This window comes from Falco punctatus, assembly GCF_963210335.1.
Source record: "Falco punctatus genome assembly, chromosome: 2".
NCBI classification, from domain to species: domain Eukaryota; kingdom Metazoa; phylum Chordata; class Aves; order Falconiformes; family Falconidae; genus Falco; species Falco punctatus.
The window spans coordinates 117,767,424-117,791,206 of NC_137581.1; the positions used below are offsets into that span (position 1 = coordinate 117,767,424).

At 42.8% G+C, this 23,783-nt stretch overlaps 1 protein-coding gene across 1 annotated transcript; it reads right to left on the bottom strand.

Moving 5' to 3' along the window:
• Positions 1-530: 530 nt before the first annotated feature.
• Positions 531-23,751, bottom strand: PLCXD2 (phosphatidylinositol specific phospholipase C X domain containing 2). Its single transcript, XM_080375298.1, has 4 exons — positions 23,509-23,751; positions 10,566-11,026; positions 9,152-9,393; positions 531-6,049 (listed from the first exon to the last, which is right to left on the bottom strand). The coding sequence occupies exons 1-4, from the start codon at positions 23,645-23,647 to the stop codon at positions 5,887-5,889; spliced, it is 1,005 nt and encodes a 334-aa protein (XP_080231424.1). The 5' UTR covers positions 23,648-23,751; the 3' UTR covers positions 531-5,886.
• Between the last annotated feature and the right edge of the window lie 32 nt (positions 23,752-23,783).

A 23,783-nucleotide genomic window follows, 5' to 3' on the forward strand; every position in this document is an offset into this window, starting at 1 on the left:
ACTCCCACATCCCTAAGAGAGGCAACCTGACAGTGACCCAAAAAAGGGTCTTGCTGACCTCACCAGGTTACAAGCACCCAACATTAGCCCAGGCTCTGGGAGTCATCATTAATTTTATTTCCTGATCAAGCATCACCATGAAGCTTCAGCACTTGTATTACAGCAGTAGAGGCTGCACAAAAAATAGTACTTGCCTTTCAAGATACAACTTGATGCATGCACTAGCATGCTTTTATCCCACCGTATTCATGCAGAGACACAACTGTGCATGTATGTGAGTGCAAGCATACAGTTTTCCAATCATTTCGCACTACGGCTTCCACAGATAAATTCTCAGCACACCTTAAAAAATAAACATGTCATGCGGGTCTGACTGCCCAGGAACACAAGTGCAACAAGATGCAGCACCTCAAAACCACAACCTTCAACCACACCATTCTGCCTCAGAAAAATAACTGCGCTCAACTGATGTTAACTGACTAATGTAATCATAATGTATCAAAACAGCAGTGCAAAACACACAAAGATGATTAACTCAAGTTGTACTTTTATTTTCAGGAATAAAAACTCGTAATGACATAGATGCAGAGTAAAGCAGAAAGAAACAGTTGTCAACCCCAAGTTTATCTGCAGTGCAGATGAGGCATCCTGGTTTCACAAAACTGAATTGGACAGATGGGTAAAGCATAAACTCGTCAAGAGAAAGAAGAAACTGCACAAAATATAAATGGAGAATTGGTAGCTCCTCTTCACTCTGCTCCCTTCCACAGTACAAACAGAAAAACCCAATCGCAAAATACGTTTGCCACTGATGAAAATCAAAGAACCATCAAAATTTATATAGGATGTGCTGAACAATACTGTTCAGAATTAAGAGTATACCGCAGTTCAATTTAAGTGAGATACAGAGGAAAGTCACAGACCTAACAAAGGGTAAGTACTGTTTTTAATGAACGACAACACAGATATCCAGGAATACAAGATATAATCACATTCAAACAGTTCTGGAACTGACATTCCTATTCCAGCCCCTACAATTAAAAACTTAAAGCTTGTCTACTCGATAAGACTTGTAGGGAAATAAACACACTCAGAGAAGTACACACACTTCAGCAAGACAAAGTAGTGGGACTGATTTTTTCAAATACATAATAGAGACTAATTTAACAACCTAAATCAAACAGCTAAATAGGATTATCATTGAAAGGTGTGACTAAGTAAATCACTATACTCTCTAACAGTTAGCCCAATGTACATGTCCTTAGCATAAAACTTATTTGCTCTTCAGCATATGCTCTGGCTCTTCTATCCATCTGTTGAGTCAAAAACCTAAGCTGGAGTAAAAATTTCCTGTCAGACATGGGAAAAAATAATTATCTTTCCCACTGCCAAATGGACTACAGCTTGACCAGATTTGAATTTCAAATGAAGTTTGAGTCAGTTCTGTTCCTCACAGACAACTTCTCTGTGCATAAAGAACCACTGAAAGTTTGCCCGAAGTTTTGCCCCAAACAGCGGTCCTCTGACCAAAGAATTTGCTTATTGGGGACTGGCAACAACAGGCTCAAGCCTAGATAAAAGTCCGATTAAAACTGCATACAGACTTCACATGAAATACCGCATATTCAAGTAGACCTCAGGTGTCACATGCATGGTCAGACTTCCATAGGTAACCCGATTTTAAACCATAATGGCAACATTGTCTATTTATCTATAGAAGTCCCAAACCCTGGTCTACTAGATGGTAGATGTACACAAAACAAATACTTCCAAAAGCTCAGCCAGATAAGAAAAATAGATTAGCACCTTGGCAGATGCCCTACTTCTGTTGGAGCCAAAATCCCTGCTCAGAAATGCTTCCTCAGCTTTACAGTACAGGTGCTTTTGAACTCCAACATACTCAGTACCAACACAGCAGAAAACAGCATGTGTTCAAAGCAAAGACACTATTCTCCCACTATTCCTTTCTGCTCCAACAAGTCTGTTTAGCAGAATGGGGGCCTTTTTGCAGTATTTCTGCTCTGGAGACCCCCAGTCTGACATCCCTCACTGACTGCAGCACCCCGGGAAGGCACCTGGCCAGCACTGTCTCCAGCGGGATCCTCACCATCACAGCAACACACACAAGTTGGTATCCCTTCAATTCCAAAATTAGACAGCAGGAATTTGTCTTCTGTTCTCAGAAAAATTTTAAAATATTAACATTATAACTCCCAGCTCCACAGCTGTTAAGTATGTTAGGACAGCAGCTCCCAAATAGGGGCTGAGAGATTATCAGTCTGCAAAACCTAGTATTTCCTCTTTGTTTTCACCTATGAGCACACAGTAAGATACTAAAGACTCACATATGCTTCCTCACAACCTTCTCCCATCAGGGATACACGCAGAGGTCTCCTGAGCCACAGGTATGCCCTCAAACTGCACACAGCAGCTGTCCGTGCCAGAACAGGCGTACCACCCGTGTGCTCAGTATTCAGTGATTGCACATTAGTAAGAGAAACAGTCATAAAACAATGTATAAGTAACCTGAATCTGTAATAAACCATAAAAGTAAATATTCAAGAACATGCAATTCAAGTAGGTACTTTGCCTCAGGCAGCTGCTAGTTTCCTGGCTTTTCTTCTCCCGGCACCGACAGAACAGTCAAGTCCTCATAATTCTTCTGGGGGAGTTTTCCAGGTAGACTGTTCAAGTGACCCTGCTGCTCTGGGCACACACAAGCAAGGCTACACCACCCCATGCTACAGGTGCAGGCCTACGACAGCAAGAAACCTTCGGCCTCCTCTCACGTTCATGCCAGTCTTTATTTTCCTCAAGCCCATACACACACGACCCCGCAGGCCGCTCGGTGCTCAGCGGCTACACTCCCTGCAGAGTTCCCAGTATGAGCTGTGGCCGCTGTCACTCACCTGCCAGACCTGCTCCACTCTGCTGCCCAAAACCTGGCTAAGCACTGCCACACCTCCAGCGTGGGCACTGGATGCAAACTGCTGCCCTACTTCCTCAACCCTCCCTTCCCGCCCAGCTCACCTTTTAATTTTATAATGCTGGAAAAATAGAGTCCACGGCCCAAAGTCCAGTTCCAGATGGCTTGCATCTTACAAAGGGTCAGGGCATCTGGATACGCTGTGGTGGTGTATCAGAGACACAAGCCTATTAATACAGGTAGCTTTGGAACGGGCTATCATGTGTAACACAAGAAAGGTGGGTAGTCTTGTTTAGGATTGTTTAGGACTATCCTAAAACCGATTCTAAACATCAGCACTAACGCTGCCCAGGATACCCACAGGAGATACTCTGTCACAGGCAGTCGTGTCTGACAGTTAATTGCCCAACTCACTATGGAGGCTGTCAGATTCCTCACAGAGGCGTAACACCGAGCACTGCTCTGAAATGACACACAAGTCTCTTCAGACAAGCAAAATGTACGGAAGTTCTTCCCCCACTTCATCATTAATTCTAAAGTTATTTTCCATTTCTTTTCCCTCTGCTAACACTCTTAACACCTAGCATGCTTTTGTCCTATTTCAAGATACCAGAGCTAACAGAAAATACTTTAAACTTCTTGAGCTGGTACTTAAAAATACCTAACCAAAGCCCTGAGTTACAACCATCGCATCTCTAGTCAAATAAATACAACTGGACTAGCAGTCATCGCTGTGCACGCACAACATGAGTATTGGTTAAGCCAAATAAATCTCTTCTGAGGTAGATATATACAGTACAAAATATATTAAGGGTCAAACGCAATCATCATACTCACCTCACCTTCTCGCCTTGTCCTCCAGCTCTAGCAGGAGGCTTTGCAAACCTATCACTTCTGCCTCATCAACATTCAAACGAGTTCTTCTGAGCTCTAAGAATTTGCAGCTAAATGACCACTGAAACCAAACCCATACATTTAACACTATCACAGGAGTTTCAGCTGGGACTGAGAAGAGGAGGTCAACAAAACTCAGCTCAGGAAAATCCAGGTGTTTTAAATAACTTTGCAAACAAAATATCACTGCTCAAAACAGGTTCCAACAGTTTCATCGACAAGAAAAAAAAAACCCTGAAAATAAAAGCCTTCTGCCAGGGTTTTCAAAGCAAGTTTGAACTAGAAATTTGAGCTTTAGTTCCCAACACCTGATTTTTGCAATTTCCCCCCATCACTGAAACAAAATGAATGGAGAAGCACAGCTTGAGACAAGGCACCCCCTCACCCACAATTCCCTTACAAAAAGTTTCAGTTAAAATTTGGAAGAACCCTAATGAAAATCATGCAACAAGCAGATAAATCAGGTTGCAGTCTGCTCAGAACTCGGCCAAGGTTCACCTGGAAGGTTTGTAGATCTTCTAGATAAATTTGTCCTGAGTTCAGAGTTTATGACAAGCAAGCAAAGACGTTTTAGATTTTTCTGAGCTGTTAGACCAGAATGGTAGACACAGAATACAGTAACAAAAAAAAACAGATCTGGAGACTCACTTTTCTTTTGAATAAAATACCTATAAAGACAATCCATTCTATTATGAATAGTTTAGAGATTAATACAAAAATCATAATCACCGAGTTCAGTAGTGCACCAACAGTTGCTTTAGGAATGACTAAGCAGACAAGTATCTGCTAATCAGTCACTTTTTTTTAAACAAAAGATAAATCAAACTGCAGGACTGCTATCAGCTAGTCAATTAAGTGCTGACAAGTACCAGTGTGACTTGCACTGGCTCAAGCACACATGGTCATGTTTTGTTGTGAATCAACACACAGATGAGTATGACAACAGAAAGGAGCAGCACTGATGAGTGGCTCTGCTTGTGTGACTGTTGCTTGCTTTGTCACAAGTGGGTGCAGGCTGGGGAAGTTTCTCCCCCATAGCTGTGGCTCTGACTACAAACACAACTTTTGGGTCCAATTTTGGAATTTGCCATCACATTGCAAATCAGAGTGTCATATTTTGGTTTTGAGCAATCCCTGTCAGCTCCAGTCCTTCACATCTATGCAAACTCCCACTTAGCCCTACTCCTTCCAGAGAAAGGCCATCAGTGTCATTCCTCAAAGAAAACTCAGTGGATGGAAAAAACACATGATCAGCAAGCGGAAGAGAAAGGTTGTGTTGTGGTTTCCTAAAGGTCTCAACAGGAGTTCAGACTTGAGTTATAATCCTCGTGATTTGAGGACTGAAATATTATCGACATTAATGCCAAAAGAAACACACTTATAAACATGGCTGCAATAAATATGTTACAGTAAAATAAAGAGGTCCAGAAGAAGTTTGGAGTCCAAAGAGGCAGTGTGCCAAGCCTTTGCCTCTCGGGCCCAAAGGACAGTTCATATATTCAACACAGTGTAAGTTTTCCCCTGAACAATGGTAATATTGTTTCTTCAAGTAGCTCAGAGGTAGTGTCTAAAACAGGGTAATGAATACAGCAGCAGCCCCCAGCTGAGCCCAGCTATGCCTGAGGTGGCCCATGAACAATACCTTCTCAGCTGGCCTGGTCACACTGCTGCTCCCTCAGCAGCAGCGATCCTTGGTTCAGGCCCTGGTGTCGAGAAACAAGCAGGATGCACACACAAGGGCACTGGGGGTCCAGTCACCGGGGAGACACACACCGTAATCGGGTACATCTGCTGTGGAGGCCAGCCCAGCCCCTTGCTGGCAGGCAGACACCACACCAGACTGCAGCAGATGTGTGCATAACTTAAGTCCAACACGTAGCCACAGACAGACACACAGCAGCACTCAGACAGCACTGGGAGAAGGGACCTGCCTGTACGTGATGGCTAACCAAGTTTCCTCCAGAAAAGTTTTTTTTAAATAAACAGACTACAATAGATTTCACTTCAACAAAACATTTAGCATAGTCTGAAGATGTCCGCTGAGGAGCACAAGTGGGACACAGCAATCAGGATTTAGTTGCAGATTCATCCTCTTCTAGAAGGAGGTCGTTTAATGCAATAACTGTAGCAGCAAAGTCAACCAGCTCCACAAAGTCTGATGTAATGATGTTCACGCCCATAACACCCGGCTTCTGTGCTTTCACCCAATTCAAAATCATGGGCAGGTTCCTAAAGAAATTGAAATACGAGGTGAACATTTTAGAAGTCTTCTCTATACATGTCCTACTTATTTCAAATGTAACACAGTTACAAATGTTCTCATATTTGTGATCAGGTCCTGACTGCACCCAAAAATGCAACTGGCTGATGAGAAGAGCACTTCATATTGCACTTGGCAATTAGCTCCTGGTACCAGAAGAATTTTACCGGTGTGCTTAACTCTGAATGTTGCAACTACATATCCATGACACTGCAGAGCTGTACAACGCTGTATTATGTAGTTCAGCTACTAGTAGAACGCTGCATTGTACGGTTTAGCTACTCTGCTAAAAACTAGTCCAAACCCAAGAGTGCTGAAACATGGCCAGAAGAAGAGAAGGCTGTGAAGAGAGGAAGATGAAGAAGAGTGAAGATGCCCCCAACAACCACCAGATGACCCCCAACCCATTAGACCACACATGTGTAGTGCAAGTGTAGATATAATAAGTACTTCATGGAACTGTAATGAATATGCTAATAGTTTCTCAGAAATGTCATTAATCCATATAGATCAGCCGTATCAAGATAAACAATGAACAAGCTGGTATGCATGCTGGGCGGAACTCATCCCTGGTGCATCTGGTGCTGAAAATAAAGAATGCCTGCTTTCTAACACTCCAAACCACATATTCGAGAGTTTTTGTCTCTAATTTCTCAGTATCACTATCAAATAGAACAACTGGTCAGTCATCATCCTAAACTACCATGCATACAAAACATTTGTGAACTCTGTATTCACCGGGCAGACTGTGCTTCAGAATTTAATGCTGCACTACTACAGTTTCCTCCATCCTGGTTTGTTGAACCGAAAGCTTAATTTCACAGCAGACTTCGGTGTAGCACAAAGGAGGGCTGTATCTGGCCCCAGATGCTCCCCTGCCCCTCTGCCTTAGGGTGGGCAGGAAAGAATTTGTGGGGTGCAGCACACTGCACTACCAAACTCCTTCCAGCCTCCAGACCGACTCAGAGCAACAGGATCAGGGAAAACAAACCCTGAACTGAGCCCTCAGCTCTACAGAGGTTGAACATCCCACCATACATCACTAACCAGAGAAAGGTGAGGTGTGTCAGGAATTGAGCGAAATGGAGTTGAAGTTTCTCCCACAGTAGAATTTCCAAGTCATTTCTTGGACAGAGTGCAAGCTAAGAGTCTGCACAAGTTTTTGCACTCAAGCATGCAAACACCAAGGTTTTCAGTGCAGTTGGAGAAATGACTAAGTATGTTAGAATTATTTAAATTAGTGCCATAATATGCATACAAAATTATACAAGAAGATGGTAGGCAAGTGAATTAGCTAACAGGATGGGGAAGAAAAAACAGAAAACCTAAAATGACACCACATCTGCTGTTCTAGGAAAAAAATAATCTCATCAAGATCAAAAAGAGACAACTTGAGTGAAGGCATAATTACTGTCCCTGTCAAGGGACACACCAGACTTCAGCCAGCAAAGTACGACCGTTGTACATTTCTCCTTTAGCAAGAGCTCAAGAACACTTAAATATTCATTCACATTCAGGACAAAATTTCCATATGAGAAGGCAGACATTACACAGAACTGCAAAGAGACTTACACATACAAATCAGCTTGCATGTGTAAATGTGTATGAGCAATCATGCTTTAGCAAACAGCAGCATCTAGTTTATGTTTGTTTTATGTTTACGTTTTATGTTTACTTTCAAACAAGCAGTGAGGATGGGGCTGAGGGAAAGGGCTGGAGCAAAGAGGATTCCAGCAGCTTCCAGCCCAGATCTGTGTCAGGAGCCCCTTGAAACAAAACTGCTCACCCCTTCCATGAGATTCGATGATCCTTTACGAGTTTTGAAGCCAGAAATTCAGCTTGAGTTTCCCTTTCAACACCGGTGAGCCGCAGGGGCAGCCCCGTCACAGCCCCGCAGCGCCCCCTACTGCCGCCTGCCGGCCCCGCAGGCGCGGCGCAGCGGAGGGACCCGAGCGCACCGCGGCAAGCATCGCCCGGAGCTACTGACCTTGGGCCAGATCAACGCCTGTGAACCGGAAGGAGGGCTGAGAACTCCGCGATTTATACTTCCACCTGGAATTTCCTGCCTGCCATCAGCAACTTTTTCAGCTGCAAAAGGCAAAACACTTGCCATTTCTTTAAAACCCTTTCTAAAAAGTTACACTTTGGCTTCAAAATAATCTTACCATAATTACTTCTACACCACCCAGCTGCTGCAGATGTGTGTTTATCCCACTCCCTAATATTAAGCTCAGTTGCTGATCAATTTGACCAGCTGCAGCCCCCCATAAAAGTGTAATTTATAATTCAACAGAATTATGGCAAGATAAAACTGTTAGTGACATCAAAACAGGCAATATTAAGATGAGCCAGGAGACCAGATTGCACCAGGACTGTTAGAGTTGTGGCAATTTTTAGTCAACAGGCTACAAGGTGATAATGCCATAAAATAGAGCCACATGGAACTTACTCTGGTCTTGCCATCAACATTACTGAAGCAAGTAAAAATCACTGGCATTCTGTGCAACTCAAAACAAATCCCCCTTTAATGACCTTACTCATGGACAAATTTGTTATACAACACTCAGTGGTATAAAAAAGTCTAATTGCTCATCTAATTTTTGGTAAAATCCACCCAAAATTAAATGCTGCCCCAGGTCATACATCTTTGGCCATTACTGAAATTACTGGACAGATTTGTATGGACAAACGCAAAACTGAGCCCACAAATAGGCAGTTTTCCTCTACGGTACAAGCTCCCCCCTCACCATTCAAGTTCAGCCAATCTGGAAGGAATTATCAGCTTCAAACAGGTCCAGCCCATGTTTTATGAAATCACATCACATTCAGAAAGAGCTCCAATTACCAGGAAACACTTTGTTACATATATACCCTGTTACTTTATTATGTTCAAAACCTCTTTATTTTAAAGTCTGTAAATATCTCTCACAAGCAAGAGTAATGAGGCAAAACTACATGCTGTCATCAAGTCTTATTTTCTAAGCAAATATTTCATAGTTTTACTCACTTAGTGCCTCTTTCAACATGAAATGTGGTAAATAAAGAACTGAGACATCAAAACAAGTCCTTACCTATGAACAAGTGTGTTCTTCAGACCACGAATTAGATGACGTGCAATAGTTCTCACTCGAGGTGTGAGAATTGCTTGAGAAACATGAAACGTTCCATAACGACTTCGTTCCTCAAGAGTGGTCTCCAGGAACTGTATCAGTTTGTGCACGTTGGTTGTATTAGCCCATGGTGCTGGCATTTTATTACCTGGCCACAGGAAGGAGTATTCCTGATACACAGGGTAGTGGTAGAATATGAGAACCTAACAGAATAAAGAAAAATGAGAAAATAAATAAAATTCACAACTAGGTTATTTATATCTAAACAGCATGTTGCACTGGTTTATGCTCATGTGGTGCTGCTGCAGCTAGATAGCAGTGAAAAGTAAACCATGCAAAGAGCTGCTGCTCTGGAGTCACATGTGTCAGTAAAATTGTTGCACTATTGCCAAAGAAGATGGAGATCATTCTAGTTAGCTGTGAGGACAGGATTGCTTCAGGCTTTAGGGGTCAGTTTAAAATGATGAAGTTGCCAGGAGTATACTGAAATGTCATTCAAAGACTTCGGCTCAAAAGCATTTCAAAGCACTGTCAGAGACTATTACAGCTGTAGTTGAAGTTAAGGGTTTTAGCAGCCCTGCCATATTCTGTGGAACTCCCATTGAGTGGCTAGAGCATACTGGGCTGACTGGCATAGCGGCATTCCACCCTCACTTACTGCACGAGATGCCAAAGTCTTGCCGTCAGCAAAATCTTCTGGTAATTGAAAGTCAACATTTTACGACTTGTAAGGGGATTGCCTATAGGAGGACAGCATGATAATGCAATTCTTGATTAACACCCAAACTTACACATGGTTCATTCTGGACCCTAGCACTGACAGCTGATGTTCAGAGGAAATCCTTAAAGCCTCATGTACTTTACAGTTTAAGAATTACATGCTGTTGCTGAAACCCTGTTCTCTGTATGTACACATGGGAGCAGCTGCCACAGGCAAGAAGCATTTAATCTTGCCACTAAGTTTGGATGGCTGCAAAGGAGCTAAGAAATTGTGCCACACCTCAGTCATGTTAAAGTTTACATGCCTCACACTGGCCAAAGAGACAAGAGTTTATCAAGTCCTCACCAATACAAGTCAGCACAACACGTTCTTCCAGAGAGAACGCCTTCTGTAAGAAGCACAAGGCCCCGAGGACACTATCATTTATTTAAGATACATGCTTGGAAGAGGGACACAGCCTAGCCACACCTTGGATGGAGGGAGTACATAGCTGCAATGAACAGAGGAAAACATACACACAAAGGAGGCCCAAGCAGGCTTTAAACTGACCAGCAGCAGCACCCCTGGTCCAATACTCTGAGTGGGAACCACAAACAGCTTCTCTGTTTAAATCTAACCTTTGGGCTTGAAAAACATTACCCATCCTTTCCTTACCTGATGTTTATTCTCCCACATGTACTGTAACGTCACATATTCTACACATTCAACAGAACAAAGTTTGGATCCAAATGCTGACTGGATCCTGTTGATCAGGAAGTGGTGATGGCTGTCATCCATTGCATAGAAGTGATTGAAATCCAAGAAGATTACTTCCTTGGGGTGCTGCTCAAGAAAGGTGTTAATCTCCTTCAGCCCATCCCATACTTTGATGCCAAACAAGCCATGTATGAAGTAGATCTCTTGTCCTATTTCCCCAGGTTTGGAAGATACACGAAGATCAAAGTAGCGGATCCCACCTTCCAACTGCTCTTTGAAAGTCAGGTTTTGAGTCACTGACCATTTCTTCATGATCTTTTTAACCAAAGAAATTCTGGCCAAACGTTTGATAGCTGTAGCTTGGTCTGGTCCCACAGGAGATTTTTCATCAACCCAGTAGCTGAAAGAATCATGTGACCCTGGAAACAAGAGAGAAGAATACTTCATTTGAGAAAACAGCCTCCTCCAAAACACATATACCCATGTCTCCTACAAACTGAAGAGTTCTACACACATGACAGGGTCGCAGACTCACACTTGAGCGTAGCTCTTTCAGACTACCCTTCACACCTCAGTTTTCCCTAACTCTACAAGAGCTATGCTTAAGGTTCTGTCTGAACTGTTTGCTTGCGTAAGCTTGCAATTTCCATGCGCTCTGGAAACAATGACCATAAGACAAGCATCAACAGTAAAGGGAAGCTTCCTGCTAACCTTCCTTAATTTACAAACTATCAATCTACCTCTAATGCTTTCCCAGAGCCTGGTACATCACTGATTTGGTCTGAGACTCCAGCTTCACTGAAAGAATCTGAGGCTCTATTTCCATTCTACCTGGTAAATCCAACCAGGACCCAATACACTTTGAACAGGTATCTTACTCATGTGACGGACAGAGGTATTTGGACATGCACATGGCTTACCAGTACATCTCACTTCAGCCCCAAGATGTTTAAATAAACAATTAGTAGTTCAAATTGTAAGCAACAGCTGGCTCAAATTGGAGGTGGAACAATCGAGGACACCACCAGTTGCTGTGTAGCATGCTTGTTACTACCAAGTTCACAAATACATCCTTTGCCTGGCAGTGCCTTTGAATGATACAGGTATAGTGAATATGAAATTCAACAAAAAAAAAAGACATCCCCAATCAAAACCATCAGTCCCTGCCAAAACAATGCAGGCCTGACAAAGCTCCTGTAATACAGCCTATATCTTGGCAGAGAAACTGCATTTCCAGTATAAAATTTGAGCTTACTAGAAAAAACCTCCAACTGAAAATTCAATACTAAATAGAAGAACTGAGAAATAAACCTCCTTCAAAGGAACAGCCTCAGAGTCAATTAAATATCCCTAGCTTGGATAAAAGAGTATCAGAACAAAGAGTAATAGGGCAGCGTATCTCAGTTTGTTTTATTCTGCTCTGGTACAATGCAAAGACAGGCAGAAGCCGATTTGCCACAGACTGAGGTTTACCAGGAGTTTCTAATAATTTACACCAGGCACCAGCATTCTTGCCAAGAAGGTGCAGCTGCTCCAGGCATGATTTCCCTGTGAAGCCCCAGCCAGGAAAAAAAACACTACAGGAGCTCAAACAGTCCCACTCCCATTTTTTCTTCAAGACAGCAACTAAGTTTCCCCATCAAGCCCAATCCCACCCACTTGCTGAAGTGCAGGGAAAGCATCTTCGCCCTAGTCACCACAAGCAACTCTTCTTCCAGCTGCCCTGGGGTACAGTGACCCTGCACCATGCTGCTGTCATTTGCATTTTCCCTTCTTGCATGCCACAGGGTTCTTATCCCTGCACCCAGGACTGTACTTCTCTAGAATTTCCTGCTCTCAGTCCACAACTCTTAAACTCTAATTTGTCATTTCCAATTTTAAGACATCATTTGAGGCATCCACAACCTCCTTCACCCAAACCTTTTATTTGTGTACTGGCACCCACTTGGAGACTGATGCATTTCCTGTGACGCAAGGTCCCAGCTCTAAACAAGATTACGATCTCAATTGGATTATCCTGTCAGGATTTTTAAATGATGGATGGAAGAACAGACTGCATGCAAACCAAACATCAGTGCACAACAACCTGAAACGCACTCTCTCAGGAATTTCAACTAGTTCAAAAGTACTGAAGAACCACTGTAAAGGTTAGTTTTCAGATGTATAAATGAACACAAACTAGTTCTGATCAACCATCCATGAATTCTCCCGTCTTCGTAGAAGTTTGCCTCTTATGAGGCTTTCCATCCAGTTTTCTAGAAATAAGTGACATGTAACAGAAGAGGCGTTCTTAAAAGATGTCAGCTTAAGAAGCTACTTAGTACCTGTCACAGTAAGCTACATCAAAAAGTAACTGTCATTTTTGAAGTGACACCTGGATTTTTTCCTACCTCCAAACGTGCAACCCCAAACAAAATACAGGATCAAACATCTAGTGAAGACATTTCAGAAGCAGCCATGTAAGGCCTGACTCATACCCCAAGCTGCAGCTCACAGATGTTTGAGTTTCATACACCTCCCCATACAGCAGAATGAGCCTTTCAAGCTTCCTCAATATTTGGAAAGAAGACCTCAATCACCAGGGGCTTGTCTTCTGCCTCTGAACAAGTCACTTAGCACAAAGAAGTCATGGGGTTTTTTGCTTTTCTTTGTGTGGGTGTTTGTTTGGGTTTAAGCTCTCAGTTCTATCCGTTTTGACTTCCTCCTCTATTTAGGTCACTGAGAAAAGTGTTTAACATGCTAGAATAAGGCCGTAAAGTAGCATTTTATTTTCATTTTAACTAAGACTGTGCAGCATCCTCTAGAGAGCTGTCTACCAAAGTCACTCACACCATTATGCTCCCTCAGACAGCATCACTGAAATCTGATTTACGAAGGAATGACAATTTTATCTGGCATTAAATATATGTCAACTCGAGTTGTCTAAGCAAATCTGAGCCAAGAAACAGCTTGTTTCCTTAAGTCTAATCACATACTTTACAGCTACAAAAGCCTTTCCTTTGCAGATTGCCACACATTTAACGATACAATAACTGATTTTTCCTTCCACTATCACAAGCCAAATTCTATTTCTAGCTCTAGAAAGCAATGACAGGGAAAACAAGACACAAGCACACTGCAACTCTCTCAATGCATACTTTAAGAACGACACTCATTAACAGGACAGCTGCTGTTTGAACAAACTAAACTGTATGTGACATTCTTCCATAGTTAGAAAAGATCCTTAGAATTCCTGCCTTGTTGCTCTGCTTAAAAGCCCAGGAAATTGACCTTCTCATTTACAACGAACTCAACATGTACACCTAAATATAACCAAGCAGAACATGAACTGGAACATGTAAAAAACAAGCTCTCCTTTCCACAGTTGGTAGAAGACCACCTCCTAAGGAGCACAGGGGAACATCATCAATACCGAAGCTGGAAAGACACAGTAGAAATTCAATTAGATTCAGTGGTCATTTACAGAAGGCCAGCCACCAACTGTGAGAAATACCAAGGCCAAAACTGGACCCAGAATATTTTTATGCTGGTAAGAGAAAAAAGCAAACTGAAAACCTGAATCAACAACACTGGATACTTGCTGGGCTGAGGAGTAAGAGCTGGGTGAGGCCCCACGTCATCCACCAGGCCCTTCTTTAATTTAAGACTGTTGTGTTATGCTACCAGCTCAGCCACTGACTTTTAATATAGCTTAGCTGTGAAATTAAGCTACATGCTAAACTGATCACATCATGATGTCAAAATAATCCCTGTTCTCCTTTGCTCTACCCTTAAACTCCATCAAAGGCCTAGCCATTCTGCAGCTACAGCAGGAGCCAGGCTACTTGCTGATACAGCATGATTTCTTTTTGAAAAAGCATAACCTAAACCCATCCAGCTCTACAAATTAAAGGCAAGGGACAGCCTGCACCAGAAGCATGGAGCAGACCAGCTCATTTTGTTAGCTCAGCACAAGAGCTGCTAACCATGTTCTCAACTCATGTCTAAAACACAAGAACATCCAAAGACACTCAGATGGTCTAACACTGTACAGTAACAGCCAGGGGGCTGGCAGCTCCTGAACAGACCAAGCATCACAAAACTCTCATACCAACGCACACAAAAAAGCCTTCTGCATATGTAAGAAATCCTTCATGGTCTGTGTTCCCTGCCACCCAAATGGCATGCATCTTCCCAAATTATACTGACCCCTTTTCTCAGGAAACAAGAAAAACCCTCAAAAAGTCCTGTCAGCAAGACATTTCAGATGATACCTGACAAGCTAAATACAAACAACACTCTACATTCATTCAATAAATCAATTCCTTAAACCTGTTGCAAACAAAGCAATGAACAAACCTAGGTATTTAAAACCTCCATCTTACAGACCGAGAAATCAGAAGGCACAGAAAAGCCATGAAACTGCTTCCATTGGCCTTTAGGGGAACAGAGGCCAGAACCCCAGTCTGAACTGCCTCAAGGGCATGTTGTTGCACATGCAGCACACTTATTGAGTCACTGTACAGGAGACCAGATTAGCATTCAGACTGCAAACCTTTCAGAGTTGCTCCAGTGACATAGCATCAGTCCGGCACTCAGCCCTCCCTTAAACCAAGCTAGGTACAGCAAATAAAACAAAGAGATGATTTGCCAATTGCTTTCAACAAACATTCCATCAAACATTAAATTTAAGCATGAAAGTTTGCACAGTCAAAGAAAAAAAACAGGGGACTGCTAATCAGCTGGCAGGTCTTAAGAGTAACAATGGCTGCTTCATGCCTTTCATCTGACAAGGACCAGAAGCTTCAAGGACAGCAGCCATCCCATCAAATGCACAGATATTTAACTATCAAAGCCTATAGTATGGTTAGAACAGTATTAAAGAGGTATCTTTCAGACACCAGATTGTTAAAGTGATTGATAATCCTCTTCATTTTATCCCAGTAAGTGCAATTGCTGATTTTTATTCATATCTTTAAACCTCTTTTTCTCCTCCTTTCACTAATTTCTCAGGTTAATTGTATGTTAAACATATCACTTCACAATTCAATTTGTCTGTTAAATAGATTGTATTTCACTGTTCAGGATGACTTTTTTTGTTGAAGCCTTTGTGCTAATTGTTAGAAAAGCAGCCTTTTGTCATCACATCTGCAGCAAAGTCTAACTTTCCAGAGTGCCTATTTGTCATGTTACTTAGTCATAGATAGTCAGATTAACCTATGGTGTAGCTCAAACAAATGACACTCATCAACAGAATGTTATTAAGCCTTGAATTTCAACAATTACTAGCTATATCATGCTGTATTATCTTTTGTTCCCACATCAGCACTTTTGGCATATACAGTTGCAGTGGAGGAATTGGAATGGAATGAGCATCACCTCACCAGTCCTGGGGTCCTTTAGCAAACTTGGACATTTACCTTCATAAGGTGTTAAAAACATGACTATATGGCATGAAAAGCATGGAGCATCTTCCAACATAGAAGATGTTTGTGCACTGCCAATTACTTGAAAACAAGACAAGAATTCCTGTGGTTTCTTTGGATACAAGCATGTTTTCTAGCCTGTTGCTAGTCTCCCTCATTGCAAGGCTGTAGACTAGCCTGAAGTAGCAGTTAGACACTTTCTGCAAAAGTCTGGCTAATCAAGAAACAGTAAATGAAAGCAGAAGGGCAGAGGACTGCACTGCCAGTAATTTTAACTAGATTGGAGTAATTTGGTTTGGTCTTCACATCAGTGGAATATTAATGTGATGAAAGAGTGCAAGAAAGCCTCCTACATGATGTTAAACATTCATAAGCAGCAAGGTCAACATGCTGTACCAACCCCCTAAAAGCATTAAAGGGTCATTTATGGACAAAGAATCACCCCCGCTATAGCAATGCCAAACTTCTTAAAGCAAGCTTTGCTCACTAGACAAAATACATTCCCCATATATTACAAAACACCACACATGACACAGCTATGTAATGCTTGCTAAGCAAAGACATCTAGAAGCACAGTAATCAAGTTCCAAAAAACACGGGATGCAAGCGCTAGCTCACAAATGTTCTTCTAAACCAAATGTCCTGTGTGTGCCAGAAATGAGAAAAATATGGGATGAACAAAAGTGCCTCTCAAATCCCAGAAGTCCTCAGGATTGAATCCTGAGGTCATCCAGGGTCATTAGCAATCCAGATTTTCTAATCAAAAGATTAACATTTTTAAAGCTCTTCACTAATGAAAAGCAAATGAAATAGTTCATATCAACTTGCCCATCAAAAGGAGGAAAGGCAGAAATAATAAACATCCTATTGATAACTAATTATCTAAAACTATTGAGATAAGTATTTGTATTTTAGTAGAATCTTAAAAGACTCCTTTAGGTATTCTTAATGCAGTCTCATTAGGGAGCACAAAGCCTAGCGCACACCAAATCCTCTTAGGAAAACCTCTTCTCCCTACCAAAGAATTACCCTGACTTCCCCCACTGCCCCTTTCAGGGCGAGAGGTGGAGGGGGGGTGCAATAAAAGGGGTACAAATAGAAAGGGAGAACAGTCTACTTAAGAACAGCATCAGACCATACCACATGGTAGTTGGCTTTTCTTTCCAGCCAGGAGAAATCTGTTATTGCCAGTAAGGGTTTGGTTTTTTCTGCTGTAGCAATTGCTTCCCATTTATCAGCAGCTTCAGCTGCCTGCACTGGGAAAGCAGAAAGTGGCAGTACTTTACTATTTCAAAGTCCGGATGGATCCACCCGCTCAAAGTAAAACCCCTTCTGTTTACAACCCTATATTCCTCTTCTGTGACTACCAGAAATGTGTGGACCAATTGTTTATTCTTTTCTGAGAAGGCTCTAAGGGAATGTTTTCTTGTTTTCATTACACAGTACTTTTCCCTCTTTTTACATCCTTTCTGGAAGAGAAGGCAAACTGGAACGGTCACACAAAACAGGAGACAGAACCATTTGTATCATTATGATTGTTTTTCTCTGTTTGAAGTAGAACTTTAGCGTTTCCTGCACTCATTCACCAAGCAGGCAAGTCACTCTAGGTCACAGATTTTAATAAAAAAGGAAGAATGTTTTTCCCAATTTAAAAAAATAGTCAAGATCTTCATAAACTAACTGAATAAAATTGTGGCCTTTCAAGAACAATTTGGTTTTGGCTAAACAGGATTTCCCTTTTTAAAAGGTCTACTATCATCTAAAATCTAAGGCTGGCTTTCCAGTGGAACTTCTGCATAGATCCAGTGTTGGTCACATCAGTTTTCCTCATGTAAGGACATACAAAGGGAATATCGTGCTACTTAGGAAGAGCGGAACAACCTCCATTAGATGTTCTCATCACTATAGCAGTCCAGCTAGTTTAATAGCCTCTCTGTAAGAACTGAGATTTGCTGCTACAATCAAGCAGACTACCAAGGTAGTAAAATAACTTGTCCTTTCAGGAAAAATTCATCCTGAAAATTCTACATTTACAAATCATATCCAACACTGCCATACTTAATGCAGTGTTTTCTTCTAATGGTTACTGCCTCATTGATCGGTAGACGCCAGTTAAACTGGGAAGGAAAATAGAGCTCGGTGAATCAGAACATTAACTTTATACACTTCCTCCCTTCGAGCTTTAACCCAACAGATGGCCAGTTTAGCTGACTCAATGATCCTTTTCATTAGGACTCCAGAGGAGAACTGTTTGGAAGGAGGATGCAACCTCAAGCTCACCACTGCTTCCCCTCTCAGAAGGCACATCCATAGTGCACACCAGCTCATGAACAAAGGAATAACAAAACCACAGCATCAGCAAGCTCAGCAGCTTGCCTCAGGGTCATGCAAGCAAAAAGGGGAAAAATATACCAAATTACTAAGATCCTAGTAGCCAGTTCTTAATTAGACAGGACTGCTGCTTCTTTGAAAAACCACTTCAGTTCTGCTTGGCCAACTGAAAGACAAACAAGCCCATAGAGCTTTTGGTGAACAGTCAAGACTGTCAGAACAGCAGAGCTGGCTGGAGCCCAGGGTGGGGAGATGCACAGGAGATACCCAGGGTCCCTCCAGCTCCCGGTGTTCCCCACATGCCCAACACATGAGCACAGCAAGCACCCAGCAGTCACGCTACAGCACGATGCACTCATCCACAGCCGCTTGTCATCACAGAAAACTCAACCCTCCGTGCTCTGTATCCCCCCTTTAGGCTTAACTACAGGCTTCGCTGGTAGGGCTGCTCCTCATTAAGACTGCTTACTAGCTGTATTTGTAAAGCTTTGTTTCCCAGGGCTGATCATTTCATAGGACTTTGATCACTTAGCTGAAAACCATTAGGCTTCTGCCTCAGGCTTTTGGGGTGATCTTCTCAGAGAAGGGCAGAAACAGTGGCATGTTATAGTACTGAAAGTTTTGGCCACAGTCATACTGACAGTACCATGAACAAAAGATGGAAAGTTATTCAATTAGAAGTTGGTTAGAAAGTTAATTAAAAGAGTGCGTGTTACAAAGGGTGAATTGAGCAGATTGACTAGTGCTGTAGTTTGCAGCAGAAGACAAAAATTTACAAGTTTAGAAGGCCAGGGACACATAGCTCCTCAGATCAGTGAACAGTCAAATTAAAGACTCTTAAACAATCATTTCAACTCTCCAGTACGATCTTATTTTAGCCATATTTGAGCCAATATGATTTTTCTCTTAAAAAATGCTTCTGGAACTGTAAAACTCTTCCATCAGCTCTAGATACCTACAACCCAGCACCCCACAGGCAGCTCCCCACCAACTGTCCAGCCTGATGCAGGCAGGAACAGCTCCAAGCTCCAATCGCCCTGCATTGCTTCAAAATGAGATCCTGGCCATCCCTCCACATACTTGCGGAGGGAGAGCTAACGCACCATCTGGGATCACCAGGAGACAGAAAAGGCTCTGTGCACCAGCAGAAGCCACGACTGAAGAGCTACCCCACCTCACCCCAGAGGGGCAGGCTGCCCTGCCCGCACATTCCACAGCAGCGCAGCATCCTACCTAGCCTGACATTCAGCTCCAGGTGTACCAGCACCTGAAAAAATGAACTTTTGGTGGCAAAAAAGCCACTTTAGATTTCTTAGCCTTAAGTGTACAAGATTTGATCTACAGCATGAACATTTATATTTAAAAAAAAAAATTATCCTCCAAGACAAAAGCACTGGTGTATGCTTTTTTACAAGAGTTGCCTTTTAAGTGCCAAAGTAAAGCATTTTAATTTTTCCAAATTTTCTATTTTTCAGCTCTCTTCTCCAGTGATTCCAAGTCAAACTGAACTTAGTTCAGATTCAAATTTACTGTTCCCCAACAAAGCTTCATTTTTACTAATAGCAGGTGTTTCGCCAAAGCTACATGCAAGAAAATATCACCACCTGTGTTTCTTAACACAGCCATTCAACCAATTGTTCCTTCCTACAAATATCTGCAGCACCACAACACACCAGGTTAACCTCCATGTTCCCTCAGGACATCCACACACTCCAGCACCCACCCTGCTGTTTGCCCAATCCCATGAAGGGTTGTTTCAGGAAGCTTTTCTGATAGGAACCACTTCTCCATAAAGAAAAAAAACATCTTCTAAACCATCAACACAGAAAAGCTTTCCACCACTGAACATGCTCATTCATACTTGCAGGAGTACAAGAGGGAATGCAGGGGACAGCAGCATTTCATTAGCTTACTTACACTACGAAAGGGCACCCGTAAGTATTGCAGGTGCTCCTGCAAGAAGCAGTAGATCCTTAACTAAGTGATTATAAATTTCTCCCAGAAGACAAAGAATATCAGCACTGGGGAAAAACTCACAGCTAACCATCCTGACCAGAACAGGGACCCAGTCTAGGGATACAATTTGATCAAAAACTGTAGTATCCCTTACACCATGGCTTGTATTATTAAAAAATAGATTAGCCCTCACAGGATTAAGTAAACACATTATTACCAAGGCCCAAAGGAAAACAGAACTGCCTCTGCTCATCACATTCATCCAGCACCTTGGAGGTTGGACTGATAAAACAATACACAAACATCTGCTAGCTTGCTTTGCTGTCTCAAAACACCAGGGACAAGCTTATCACGACCTTAGAAACTAGATCTTGAGACAAAAAAGCATTTCACCCATCCTAATGTAAGTATTCATGCAGAGGCCTGAAGAAACTGGAAAGTGGTGCTGCATCTTCAGAAGTAGAGATATTTCTCAGACTCTAGTACCTAGTTAGTTATGATACTGCAGAAATTATTTAGGAAAGTAGATAAAATGAAACAGTACAAATTGGACATGCCACAATGCTGTGAATTATCAGTATGCCAGTACAAGCAAAAAACAGATTAGGCTTCTCCAGCGAATTCTTTAAATAACTGATTTACTTCGAAAGCAGATCAGCGAGAGCTCAGCAGCTTTTTCTTGTGTTGCATTTCTCAGGGGGGAAATAAGAAAACAGATGCAGATCAAGAGACAACCAAAGTGTCACAGTCATACATTATTTCATTAAATCATTTAAAGTAAACCAGCTTGAGATTAAACTACTACTACACAATACTCTGCCAAGGGTCACGTTCCCAACTGAAGTGTTTTAAGAGTTCATTTTTAAGCCCACACTCAAAGAGGATTAGTCTGGAGTATAATTAAGAGAAAAGGCTCAACAGTTTCACACAAGGTCAGTATTTGTTGAAGGTGGTTAATTTTGTTGACTATATTGTAGGCATGTAAGTTGATGACATTTTAAGATGTTTCAGGTGGGTATTTCATAAGTACACTAGTTTGATGTTTACACATTGGTTTAACTCTGTGCTCAAAATGGAGAGAAAGAGACCCCGAAAAATACAGGGTCACCCTCCAAAGCTTGGCTACAATCAGTTGTAGAAGTTGTAAAGTTTGAGCTTCTGTTGTTTCTATTGAAAAAAATCTAGGCAAAATGCTGAACCAATATAGTGTTCTTGTCCAAGCAAAAGAGATGATGTTTGCTGTGCAATATCATGAGAGAAGGAGTCTTTTGCAATGAGACTGCCAAATACCAAGTTGACTTCATTTTAAGTTGAAGCCTTAAAACTTGTTTTAACTCCTACAGTTACATCTCTGCTCCTACAAAGAGCAAGTGGAAAACAAACAAAAAAATGTCTGAGAAACAGAAAACAGTTGAGTCCATTGCTCCAGCACACCACACAAATGCATGCAGAGACACGGAAAAAAGCAGGCCACACCTGTCATATGTGCACACAGGTATTAAAGCACAGACAAAAATGCTTCTCATTTGTCCTGAAGCCTACATTTCATCTCTTTTGATGACAGCATTGGCCTTCATTGCTATTCAGTATCTGTGAACGGACACCTGAACTGCAACCTGTTCTGTACAACCCTTTCCTCGCACACTGCTAGCAGCACCACCTTGGCTCCAAAAAGGCTGCGCTGTCAAGGAGCACACCAAAAGTCCACTTCAGCAAGATAATCATTGGACTAAAATATAATAAAAAAAATGCCCCAAAACATCTACCCCACATGTCTTTTCCCTGCTTGCAGGAAAGGGGTGGGGAAATACACCAACTTTGACCACAAATAAACATACGCTGCAAGCACTTTCAGAAAACCCATTCTCATGAAATACTACTCATTTGAAAAGCAGCATGGCACTACTGAAACAACAAACTTCCTTTGTTTCTCTGCTACAGTACTGGTTGTGCGATTATTATTTTTGATGATGGACAGTGGTAATGTACCTAATGCAACCTACATCACAACATTCTGCAAAATTTCACAGCCCTTAAGGGGCGTGTCACCCACCCCTTGTTGCTACAGCAATAAATAGTTGATTTACTACTGTTCAGCGAAACAGAGGAGGATTTCTTTGCCAGCATTTCTAAAATCTGCAACTGCTTGAATTTTATATGAACACCAAACCTCCCTTCTGTCACCCTTCTGTGTTCAACTTTGTTTTTCAGCTGTTCAAGTAATAAAGGAATTTACTCTGTTTCTGGGGAAGTGTCTCCACACATTCTCTATATAACACATCCTCAAAATGTTTTGACAAGCTAAGGCACTACCATGAAAATCAAGCCTGTATCACTGAAGACCAGAGTCTAACATCCAGTGTCAGAATGAGCTCCTACAGTAGTTGCCCCTGAAATCCTATTGACACCTACAAGCAATACTAGATTTTTTTGCCATTTACAAAGGAACAGGCTGACTTTCCCTAAGTTTAGAGTCATCTGTTGTCTTCACCATCTGTCAGTTTATCTATCTGCAAACCAGAAGCAATGACACTTACCCTTACCAAGTTCTTAAATTAGAAGCTCTGTGCAGGACCTATGCATTAGTTTTTTTTAATTTTAGCTAGAAAGGGGGAAAAATTTGTAAGTAATTACAGTATCTTAGTGCCTTCGCTGTAAGATCATACATTGGGTTATTTCATAAAGATGCTGTACGTTTCCCCCGACAAGCCATACACAGGTTCTACTATAAAAGACATTTGAATTTGAGGAACCCCCAGTTCTTAGGACGAACATAAACAAGCTTTGCTTAAGCAGCCTGAGCAACCTTAACAGAAGGCCTCCAGAGATCACAGCTACCTTTCCTAAAGCCAATGAAATCATACAGGTCAAGCGGTTACTAGCGCCCAGTTACATTTACGGAAGATTAAGCCCTCTCTCCCGCCCACTGTTACTCCCTGACAGGCGCCCAGGCCCCGAACGCGGCTCCCCCGCAGGGCTGCTATGGCTCAAGCCGACACCTGCCCCCCCCCCCCAGCCCGGGCAAACACCTGAGGGCCCAGCCCGCCGCGACATCCCCAGCACCTGTAAGCACCCGGCTGAGGGGGGGGGGGGGGGGGCGGGGAACACAGACGGGGCCGCATCCCACCACCGCCGCCCCTCAGCGCCAGGGCCCACCACCACACGGGCCTCCCCGCCGAGGCCAGGCCCCGGCCCCCGCCCCGCCCTACCTGGGATGGCCAGGTTGGAGAGCGGGTAGGTACGCAACGCCGCCGGCAGCGAGCCCATCCAGTCTGCATTGCTCTCCGCCATAACCCCCGCGGCTCGCCGCCGCCGGCCGCCCTCCCTCCCGGCCGGCGACGGCCTCATCCCCAGCCCGGGCAGCGGGGCCGGGCCGGGGCCTGGGCCGCGGCCGGCGGGTCAGAGCCCGCTGTACCCGCCCGCCCCCTTTATATAGCAGGTGCGCAGCCGCCGCGGCGGCCCGGCGGCCAGCCATTGGCTGCCC